At 33.1% G+C, this 12,515-nt stretch overlaps 1 protein-coding gene across 2 annotated transcripts in view; it reads right to left on the minus strand.

Moving 5' to 3' along the window:
• The window catches only part of SCFD1 (sec1 family domain containing 1), a 103,811-nt gene that overhangs the window by 39,877 nt on the left and 51,419 nt on the right, over positions 1–12,515 (minus strand). For both annotated transcript variants that reach the window (XM_055309121.1, XM_055309120.1), the window contains exons 15-16: positions 5,886–5,982; positions 1,177–1,247 (exon numbers count right to left, since the gene is read on the minus strand). In XM_055309121.1, the coding sequence (XP_055165096.1) occupies positions 1,177–1,247; positions 5,886–5,982 (168 nt within the window). The remainder of the gene's footprint in view (positions 1–1,176; positions 1,248–5,885; positions 5,983–12,515) is intronic.

Here is a 12,515-nt window from a genome sequence, read left to right on the forward strand (position 1 = left end):
ATGCCAGAGATTTTTGACCAAAAGAAGCAGTATGATCTACCAGACTTTTACAAATAAATGTTACCAGCATAGGAAAGAAGTTTACAACAAGAATATATTTCTAGACATCTTCTCAACTACTTATGCTTGTTGCTCATTCAGTAAAATTTCACTGAGTTACCACTAGAGAGAGTTAGCAGGTCTCTAACCTGGTAACAACACTGATACTAAAATTGCCATTTGCCTTCAAAGTCAATTACCTATGTATACTTTCAATTTTTTAAAAAGATTTTATTTATTTATTCATGAGAGACATAGAGAGGCAGAGACAAAAGCAGAGGGAGAAGCAGGTGCCTTCCGGGGAGCCCAATGTGGGACTTGATCCCAGAACCCCGGGATCATGCCTTGAGCTGCAGAGGCTCAACCAGTGAGCCACCCAGATGTCCCCAATTTTTTTTTTCCTTAAAAAGCAACTGATAGCCCATCACAGAAAAAGAAAACAACAGAATTACCCACAATCCACTCTTCCAGTGAGGAAAAAAAAATCTAGAAAGGAAAATTTGTCATTTTCCAATCATTCTGAGAAATGTATTGATGTAAGTTATTTAATTGTAATACAAAAAAGTCAACTTCATTTTTATATAAATCATGTGACAGATATAAATCTGAAGTTTAATCTCATTACAGTACAGTATTTACATAACTTTTTGGAACTCTATTTTCCTTCAATGGATTCCTTATATTCTGTAACAGACATTAATTTTTAATAACCTTAAAATACTACCGCATTTTTACTTTAGGTCAAACATAAATTAATTGGAAGGCATTAGTGGCTATAGCTCAAAGAAATAGTACTTTTAAGATTATTACGTAATGAGAAAGACCAATGTTTCAAAAAGCATAGTGAACTTGATTAACTCAATTTATAATAGCTATTTTCCAGAAATAAAAATTTTGGCCACTTGAATTCAATTCATATTCCAACAACTTAAAAGTGGTCACACATTTCATGAGTGGATAGTTCTCTGATGACAATAAATATTGCTGTAAAACTCAGCAGTAAATAGAACCAGCCTTAACAAACTGTTTTTCTTTTAAAGAAAGGAATGAGGTAGTTATTTGGCCATAGTGATCTGTCTTCTATTTTTGAAACAAGAATTTCCCCTTCTACCCCATAAATGAATAAAGAGGACATACCTCAGAGGGTGCCTGCTGTGCACTTATATAATAAATGAGAAATAGCCTCATTTTATCTTCTGGCGTTCCTGCTACATAGGGGAATATAAATAAAAAAAACTTCCATAATTCTGATTAAGCATTATAGTCAACACAAGTATATAAAAATTTAAGGCATAGATAAATGTGAGATTCAGCTGACTTAGGATTATAGGCACTATACCTATAATCATGTACAATATAGATATGGAAAAAAGATTAAATGCTGTGAGATTAAAGGAATGGAATACAGAACTATCTATCTCCAGTCTATCTTCCAAAATGTCTATAAAAGATTTACCTGTTAGATGTAAACACAGAAAGAAAGAAAGGCATAGGTAAGGTAATCATACAATTCTAAAACAGGATACTTCTGAGATGGAAAGCAGATGCCAGTAGTAATTATGCAAAGACAACAGATATAAAAATGAGACTATTCTGGGAAAATAGCTGTATGGTCATTCTAGGTGTTGGGTTATAAAACTTTAATACTTCTCAAAAGTGGGGTCACTAAATATATATATATGTCTCTTTCTGAAGGGTATTGTATCACTTACAAGTTTTGGGAAAAGAATACATTTATATTAAAATAAACACTTGTATTATGCAAAATACATTTAACTGAAATTGTTCAAGACAAAACATAAGATTTCAAAGAAATTTCTTGCTTGCAGTTGGTTTGATCTGCTATTCCTATTTCTCAGAGCTCAAAACTGTATAGAGAAATTCATTTATTCTCCCCTCTGCTACTGGGTGTACTTTGGTGCAAAATGATAAAACACTGGTCAGCAGTAACTCAGTTTTACCACCAACAAATAACAATATGCACTCTCACTTCAAAGTATGTTCTAATAGTCAAGAACTTGGAATTCCAATACTTTACTACAGAATAAAAACTAGGAAAAAATTTTTCAAAACATGACTAATGAACCATTGATTTTTTGTGTGTGTTTAGAATCTAGATAACCATTCTCAAATTATCCTTACTCCTTAAATATGACAAAGAATGGTAATAAAGATCAATAGTGGGTTTTGAAAAGTTCTGATATTTACAAATAAGTATTGTATCTTGGATGTTTTGAATACTAGGTTATGAAAATCAGGGTCTTGTTTAAGTCTTAGGAGAAAGCTGCTATTTTTGTTTAGTAGATAATTAGTCTAACTGGGGTTCAGGCCAAGGTTCCTACAGCTTTCTGTGGGTTGTGGTTCCTTCATCCGTCAATCTCTTCAAAATCCTCTGCAGTGCTACTGGTATCTGTCAACCATCTAGTGGCCACAGTGGGAACCAGGAAACTGTCTAGCCCTTCAACTCTTTGTCTTTGGAATAGTGTTTAGGATTCGATTCATGTATGTGCAGCTAAGGAGTGAGCCCAGGAATTCATAAACAACTTTATGAGGTTGCTTTCCTTAGCTCCTTCCTTTCTGCAATCTCACTGGTACTTGCCAATTCCTTTGACTTTCCCCTTTTCTTTTTTTTTTTTTATGACTTTCCATTTTTGGTGCTCCATCCAGAAAGCTTTGGCTTTAGTTACCCTGGTCCATTGTGCATTTCCTGCAACTATGACTAAGCAGCGAGAGGACAAAGAGAAGAAGAGCAATGAGGCTTGCTGCAGGCTGCTGGGACTACCACTACTAACACGGGAGAAAAAGACTTTCCTCCCTTAGAGTTTCAGGGACCTCTAGATCCTTGCTATTGTTTTTAATATCCTAAGCATCTAGCATAGCATTCTAATAGCAAGCACTTACTCTGTAAAGAAAGAGTTCCCGCTCTTCTTTAAGGTGAAACATATTTTATAGTTGCTATAGTGTAAATAAAAGCCCCACAAATTTCTAAGGTTTTTAAGAATATTATCTTGATAGGGTTGGAAAATATTCTGATGCTTATAATGACATTAGTCACAGAGGAATCAAATGGAAATTGTAAAAAGGAATGCTTTACAAATGCAGGTTCTCTAGAATTTACAATTAGTAACCTGGATCCTTTTGTCACACCTAAGTTCCCATTGGAACTGCTCTCAATTTTAAAGTCAGTTTCCTTACTGAGTAATCTGATATATCTTAGAAAAAAGTTTTAAGTAGAATTCAGAAAGCTTTATATTTCCCTGAACAATCTGAGAGTAAGTTGTTGACAAACTGTCCCATTATTCCCAAATGTCAGATGTTCTCCAATATAATATGCTCAATATAACAACTATCAAAATCAAGAAATCAGCATTAATGTATTACTAACATCTAATCCTCAGATGTCATTTCAAGTTTCACTACTAGTTCTATAACATCCTTTATGACAAAAGGATCAATTTCAGAACCATGTGGTATACATAACTGACACAACATAAGGCTATCTTCTATATGGAACAGTTCCTGTCTTTCCTTGATTTACATGGCCTTGATGTTTTTGGAGATTACAGGCTGTTTTTTTGTTTGTTTGCTTGTTTTCTTGGTAGAATATCCCACAATTTAATTTTGTCTGATGTTTACTCATGATAGATTCAAGCTGCACACCTTTGGCAGGAATATCACAAAAGAAATAATGTATTCTTTGTATTACATCCTGCTGGGTGGGGTATTATTTCATATGTGTCATTACTGATGATGTTCACTGCGATTACTTAGTTAAGGGATCTATCACGCTTCTCCAATATAAGATTAGTTTTTCTCTTTGTAGTAGGGAGGTAATCTGAAACTAAATATCCTATAAAATTTCAATTTATTCATTTATTATATCTCTAAGTAAACTCACAGCTTCCTATTTCATTCAGGGAGTTATAATCTGTTATCATTACTGAGGTGCTTATAAGGTCATGATCTGGCCCACTGGGACCTCTTCAAGCTGGCCTCTTCAAGCTGACCTCTGATATGTCCCATCACTTTCTGAGTGCTTTCCTTGCTTTCTGACACAACAAAATGTTCTAGGCTCATTTTGTACTCTCTTTTCCTACCTACCTCAGCCTTGGAATCAACTACTTCTCCAGTAAGTCCTAGTAGAAAATGGTATTTATGGGCTAAAATTTTTATTAGTGGAATATTGTTGCTCCCAGCCCTGCTTAGTTGGCTGACTAGGGAATACATAAATGTGTGCACACACAGTATCTATTTCTCTATCTGACAAATACATAGTGAAAACACAGGTCCACAATAACACCTTCAATTCCAATCCAACATTGCAGAGCTCATGATAGTTTTCTCCCTTTCCATATTTGTAACTTCTTTCTCTGACAACAGGAAACCTGGTTCCCTTTGTATTATCTGACATATGCACTTACTTAACCAGTCTGTGATATGTAACAAATATACTATCTCTACAGCCATTTCCTTGCCTGCATGGATGCCTTTTCACTCCATCTGGGCTCTGATTCCCTACAGTGGACTCACTCACATGCCTGGCCACACTTTTCACCTCACGTGGACTGATGCTGGGTTGCTCCTGCATACAGTCACCCTCAACCTGTTGGGACTTTTATATATTATGCCAACGTATTTTTTTAGGCGAGGTGGCAGCAGACTTCCACCTTGCATAAATGCCTACCTTGCTCTGTCATATTTAATGTCTTTAAAAATAAACTGAGAAAGGAAGGGGAAAGAAGAGAAGGGTTCTGGTTTATTAACACATTTATTTGCTTCAATTTTACTCAAAACTTATTGTAAATAACAAAGAATAGCTCTGAAGTGTTAGGCCTATATATTTTGCATTTCTTCATTATAAAGTACGAATACCTTCATGAGGTTGAGCCCCACATTGGGGGTAGAGATCACAAGTGTAAAAACCTTCAAAATGCTTTGTTCTCATTACAAATCTAGCTTCTTAAAAGTTTGAGTAATACTTATAGCTTCTTAGAAGTTTTTAGGAATAGACTCTTCAACTGCAATTTGTAACTTATTATTTTTCAACTTGGAATAAAGTCTAAATAAAACATACCAAACTCTTAATTCAAAAATCATTATCATTCAGCTGAATAACTTATATGCAAAATATAAACTGAACAGCTTATATACTTTATTCATTTTGGAAAAGCACTGAGATTTGAATTGAAAGCTATTCTGAAATGATCAATTCTCTAAAGTTTATTTAATTTCAGAGGCTAAAACCTATGTGGATCTCATGATCATTATAATTGAAAGCAATAATTATAATACATTTTCTAAGTACAAAGAATCGTATCTTGTTTTTGTTTTTTTTTTTCTTTTTCGTATCTTGTTTTAAGAAAATCTAACATACAAATATTTAGTTAAATGTAAATATAATGGGATTGATTAAGGAGTTTCTTTAAAAGCAAATTCCCTAAATATTTAAAACAAAATTCAGTTTTTGGTATTTTTTAGGAAACTTGTTGGGGTTAAACCAAAGTAATTAGAAAGTGTATCACTTAGAGACAGCTGCTTTGAATGTTATACCTTCAAATCTTCCTAAAATCAGCAGAAATTGAACTTTAGGTATATCACTTTAAATAATAAATATAACAAGTTCTTAAACACCATGAAAGAAAAATTCAATGAATTAAAATATAAATCATTTTTTCCATTTTAGGAACTGCTATGCCACAAACTTCTCAACAGAAAATAGCTCATTTAATGATTTCAGTATTAGCATGGGGTCAGGAAAAAAATTCTATTCAGATTTTATGAATATCGAAAATGCTGGATTTATCAGCTGTGAAACTTAACATTAACCTCAAATTTATGGTACATACCATCAGGGTCTGATATTATATCTAGAAGAGATTTATCCAGAGTAGTTTTGCTCATTATTTTTTCTTCATATTCAAAATACACATCTAGTTTTCTTGCCTGTTTCAAAATAAATATTAAATTAGGCTACATCAAGTAATAAAAACATACTGAGGGCCTCTCAGCTTACAAAATTCTATTTTCTATCATCAATTTTTAAAAAACCAGCATTTATTTCCTAATAGAATTGATTTTTAAGTTTTTTACTTTGATCATACACTTAATGTAAAAAACATTGACTATTTTATCACCTCACTTACAAATTCAGAATTAACTCTATGTTATATATGTATATTAGCAGAGATAAAAATTACATCAATCTCAATTATTATATTAATTAGTAACTAGCATATAAATCATACTGTATTCCATGCAAATTAATGTCAGGTGTTCATGTTGTGTTTACTTTTTTAGTGCGCAAATCCACACATTTTCATCTTAACTGGACAGAAAATTATCCTAAATAAATTATTTTCAGTGGCTTTTAAATGAAACTAATTTTCCTACTTAATACTTTAAGTTAGGTAATGGGAAGGTAGTCAAACTTAGCTTTTCTATATAATACTTCTTCTAATTTAAAATGTATTAAAGTTATCCAAATGAAGTTAAAATGTTAGGATCCTCCAAAGGAAATAAAAATGATCACTATCAAGCATCTACTAAATTATACTTCAATAATACAAAAGAGAAAAGAATATGATTTCTATTCAAAGTGTTAATAATCTAAGTGGGAGTAGAAACCATTCATGTGATAAATTAGAATACTCAGAGATACCAATGAAGAACCAAAACATAAAGCTAAGATGACAGAATGAAATAAAGTTAATCGACTGTAGAGAAGGAGGTAATCAATTTTGACTGAAGCTTTGAAAGTGATCTGGGGACATGAACAGAGTTCATTTCAGTGAAAGGGATCACACCATGGCATAATCAGAGTGGAGAAGTCTGGATGGTAGACTAGAGTGATTTCATATATAAGGCAACAGAAAATCAGTTAGAGTCCCTCAATCCCACTTTCCTGCAACAGTACACAAGGCCAGAGTTTTAAGTAGATAAAATACCCAGTTTAAAAATCAAAACAACATAGAAGGTATACTTTGAGACCTGTCCTCACTCATCTTCTCTTATCCTATGCCTATGGATATTTACTTCAATTATTTCTTCTATTGTTGTCCAGTTCCTTCATGCAAAATGTAAGAAATAGGGTCTATATTCTAATAATCCTCTGCTTTCTGACACTAAAGGAATATACCTTACTCTTCTGTTCCTTGCTTTAACTCAACAATACATTCTGTATCAGTACACAGTCAACTCTTGATACGAGTATAATAAACTCTGTAAAAGTGCCTTTTTATCAACCCTTTAGCTTTCATAGTCTTCGGACTCTATGATACAGGAACTATTTCACCTACTGTATAAAGCTACTTTCAATATGAAAACAGATTAAGAGGTGAAGTCCTAGGAACAGAAAAATCTAATTACTAAAAATGGACAAAAGAAATAGAAAAGAGACCCTAGGAAAGAGACCATGGTAGTGGCTGTGGGAATGGAAACAAAGAATTATTTAATAATTAATATGTGAATGGATTGGGAAGCAAGGTAGTGAAAAAAGTCAAATATAACTCCAGGGGAACTAGTATGATGGCAGTAGGAACTATGTTAATGTGAACGAATATTACATTGGGAAAGGCTAATTATCTGTAAGTGAAGCCAGAAAAGCGGGGAGAAAGATGATAAAATAAGGTACTAAGCTGACATTCAGGCCCTCATGATCTGCTCTAGTCAACCTTTTTTTCTGTTCCACTCCTATTCACCGTGTATATAGTTTCTTCTAGTCACATCAAATACCTCAATGACTTTTCATTAAATGTTGTGTATGCTTTTAGAGTTCTCAGCATAGGTACGGGTCATTCTCTTAGCTTTTAAAGAATATATTCCTCCCTCTCACCTGTGCAGTGAATTATACTCATTCTTTAAAGACCAACTTCTTCAAAACTCTATCTCTGTTCTTTCTCCTTTCCCCTCCCTCAATCTACTTCTTGACTGGGAGAATTTATTACTCTCTTAAATGTATACCATAGCATTTTACATACCTCTCCATATGAACAATCACACTTTATTACTCTTTGTTTATATGCCACCCTTCTAAAAACTGTTTAATTCATCTTTTAACATTAGGGGTCTAACAAAGTACGTGGTTCATAACAAGTACTTAACAAAGTATTTGTTGAATTTCTCAACTAAGACCAAGACATACACAAATCAAGTAGTCATCTTTAGAAGTCATGAAAGTAGATAAATGAACTTCTAGAAGTGAAAAATGTAAAGAATTAAGTCTTTAGTGATTTAATATATAAAATTGTGTATGCTAAATGCCATAATGGACTCTAATGTCTGTACCTACAAATCAGTGAAGAAGCATGGTTCCTTAGATTCATTTGGCTTTCTTCTTGATATATTAACTTACTTAAAGTTCTAAATAGGCAATGGAAATAGAATCTAAAAGTAAGTTTGACTAATAATGGGTAGGCAGTTTCTTTTGGAGGTGACAAAAATGTTCTGAAAGTAAATTTTCTGTGAATATACTTAAAACCAATGAATTGTATACTTTATAGGTGAACTCTGGTATGTGAATTATACACCGATAAAGCAATTAAAGAAAAGTAACTTAGCATTTTAGTATACTGATTCTCATGAAGGAGAGAATGGAGTTGAAGTGGAGATTTTCTAACCCGCACATGAGAACTAATCTTTGTTCAGGATCTATTTGTGCAAGGCTGTTTACTTGCAGCTATGGCTTTCAAAGGTTTTTAAACAGAACCTCAGGACACTCTCTCAAACCAAATCTTCTGCAGAACCCTAAACATAAAATAGATACAAATGATTCATCAAATGTCTCTAGATTGATCTAGGTTACCAGAGAAAAGTGTTTGAAAACTACTTAGATAATCTCATTTAATTCTCCCAGTAACACTATGAGCCAGGAATTATTAGTCCCATTTTAAAGATGAAGAAACAGACACACAGAAACATAGATTTATTCAAGGTTACCAGAGTAGAAGTAGTAGAGAGTTGAGATTCAAATCCAGGTCAGACTCCAATGTACACCACAGATAAAGAGTAGGGAAAATTACATTTTCCTCAAGTACAATTTATTGCTTCTTTTTGTACATGCTTTATAAAAGAAAGTATATTTGTCAATTAGTACATATTAGGGTTTTTTTTTTTGGTAATACACATAATTTATATATATGGGGTAAAAGGTTATTTTGGCCAGATATATAGTATCTAGAGATCCTTTCTCAATTTCTTGCTGTAAAGGTAAATACTAAGAGAAAAGACTTCTGTAATCCCAAAGATTAATTCTTATACAATATGAGTTCAAAGGAGAATACAATTTGGATAACAATAGTTACATGGAAAACAGACAAATTAAAAATATAAAATAAAATAACAAGGTCAAGATAATGAACAGATTTTTGGTAATTTCAATAAATATCAAGAATAAATAATAAGGGATTATAGAAAACCAAAGGACTACACATGGAACACAAATTACATCTAGTGAATATAAACTCTGAAAGTCATGAAGTTCTCAAAAATCCCTTTAAAAGGGCTAAGTGAAAAATCTGGTTTTTAAAAAAATTCTAGTGCTTTTCTCTCAATTTCAGAGGTATCAGTGGAAAATCAGCCTGATGTTTTTCACTTTTCAGTACACTACCTCAACATTTATATTAACATCTCTCTCACACACACACACACACACAACTTTGGTGACAGCCTATTGGGTTTGAAAAGAACAAAAGGGGGCACTTTTATTTTTATTTTTTAAAAAAATTATGTAAATTCAATTTGTCAACATATAGTATAACACCCAGTGCTCATCTCATCATGAAGAAGGGGGCAATTTTAAAAACTAGCTTGTCCCTTCATTCACAAAAATGGAGAACTCTTAAGAGTCATCTGGGATGTAAAAGTAGTATTTATATTTTGTCTTTTGAAAATCCATTTGGGGGATATTTGTCAGATGACAGCACAGGGCATGAAACGAATTCCTTTCTCCTTTCTATAACTGTGGGGAAGTCTTCCTTCTCTTAACCATTCTTCTTTCCATTCTAGTTACAAACACCACCATTCTGGTGCTCCCTGCTCACTACAATTCTCACTCCTCACCTCAGTCTATGACTGCTTGATGACAAAGTATAGAGTAGTATTTCTTGGTCTTTCCCTCTTTTTCAAGCCCCAATTTGATCCCCTACCACAAATCAGCAGTGAAAGTAAAGGTAAGAAAGAATTTGAGTTGGGGCACCTGGGTGGCTCAGTCGGTTAAGTGTCCGACTCTTGATGACAGCTCAGCTCTTAATCTAAGGGCATGAGTTCAAGGCCCATGCTATCCCATGCCCAGCATGGAGCCCACTTAAAAAAAAAAAAGAAGAAAAAGAAAAGCAGAAGGATTAGTTATACTTCCTTTTACTATTACAAATCTCAATATTCCCTACTTCTCAGAGAGGAGAGAAGGGATGATAAGCCCTTCTCTGTTCAAAGACAGTATTAGAAATATTCCACATGATGAATTAAATATCGTTGGGAAGAACATGGATTTATACATCACATTTTATCTACAGGAAAGTATAGCCTAAGCTAAGATCAACTTAGAACTATATATTTAGAATACAACCTATATCTAAGTTGAAGATCATTTATAACCTAGCCTTGCCTGTTTTTTCTTTCTTTTTCACATGTTTAATACCTATTATCTTTTAGTGCTGTATTTGGATATCCCATCCCCAGGATGGGTAACATTTGTACACTGTATTATAATAGTCTGCAGTTGGTCTGTTACTAGAATATAAACTCCATGTGACTATTTATTTATTACTATATGTCCTGTCCCCTGCAAGGTAACTGGAATTCTCCAAATCTTAACTGCTTTTATGATAAAACAAAATAGTATGTTAACATATTTTCCATTATTTGGGGGTACATGTTACATTTCATACTGGTGGGTCTGAATGGGTTTGGCGTCATAAAAAATTATGTGGTACAAAACCCAGATAATACATTAATTATCTTTGAAGGTGTTCTATAACACAGATGGATGAATATATTTACTCTGACATACTTGTTCAAATGACAGAGTAACTCAGAAATCTTGAATAAAATTCATCCTTATACCTCTACCTCATTTCTATGCAGTGATGGACACTGACTGCATTGTCAGGGTGAGAAATTTGGTTAGGATCTTCAATTTTTATGACAGGCTATCAATCTTACAACTTGATTACGTCATTTTCAAATAGATGCATTTTTCTCTCAACTAAAAACATTGAATTTCTAGCATTTCAGCCCCAAATTAAAATAGGTAACTTTAACTTCTCTGCTATCTAATCCCTACCAAAAGCCCAACTGAAAAAAAAGTAGTAACATATTTAAAGTGCAGACTTTCCACTCTAGATACCAAAATGTTATAAACTGAGACCTTACTACATTGGAAACTCATAAATGTGTCCTAATTAAATTATATATATATATATATATATATATATATGTACATATATATATATATTTAATATTTTATTTTAGAGAGGGAGGGAGAGAGTGTGAGCACATGTGAGTGGAGGGAAAGGCAGAGAGAGGGAGGAGAGAGAACTTCAAGCAGACTCCCTGCTGAGCTCAGAGCCAGATGCAAGGGGGGGGAGCTGGATCCATGACCCTGAGATCATGACCCTAAGATCATGACATGAGCTGAAATCAAGAGTCAGACACCCAACTGCCACCCAGGTGCCCCTGAATTATCTTTTAATATCACACCCTTGACTTTCATTAAAGTTGTCATATAAAATCTAAGAGTGTAGCTGATATTAATATACTGTATCATTACATCACTCAATTTATTCTAGATAATGCCCAATATGAGCAATGTATTTTGCAACATGATGCTAAGGAAAGTTTGCTAGAATAAAAAATAAACTTAAATAAGTAAGTAAATAAGTAAAAAAAATTTAAGAGGGGGGCCTGGCTGGCTAAAGTCATTGGAGCATGTGACTCTTGATCTCTGGGTCATGAGTTCAAGCCCCACAGTGGAAGTAGAGCTTACTTAAATAAAAAATTTAAAAATAGAATAAAAAACAAATTCTCTTTTCTGATAAGAAGTCCCCCCCCCCAACTTAATCACATCTCTCTTTCTTTAAAATCTTGGTTGCCTGAAACTACAAAGCCAAATTTAAGAATTATCACTATAGCTATATAGCAACTATTGTGTTTTCATTTCATTATTTTTGGCTTATGTCCTATTTGTGAAAGTTGCCTTAAATTTCTTTCAGAATACTGAAACAACTTTAACCTACAAATTACACTATATATTGACTCCTAAAAATAAATTTTGACTAAAGTGACCTATGTAATAAAAAATTAAAAATATGTGAGCTTTATAAATGAAAAGTATTAAAAATACAAGTATTAACAACCTTACTATAATGAAATACCAAAAATTGATTTATACTATTTCTGGAAAAAAGAGATTTATATGGCACTTAAAATAGGTCTTATGACTCTCAGAAGCATTTAGTTTTAATTTATTACAACATGTTGAA

The sequence above is a fragment of the Nyctereutes procyonoides genome, unplaced genomic scaffold (genome assembly GCF_905146905.1).
Source record: "Nyctereutes procyonoides isolate TBG_1078 unplaced genomic scaffold, NYPRO_anot_genome, whole genome shotgun sequence".
In the NCBI taxonomy this organism is placed as follows: Eukaryota; Metazoa; Chordata; class Mammalia; order Carnivora; family Canidae; genus Nyctereutes; species Nyctereutes procyonoides.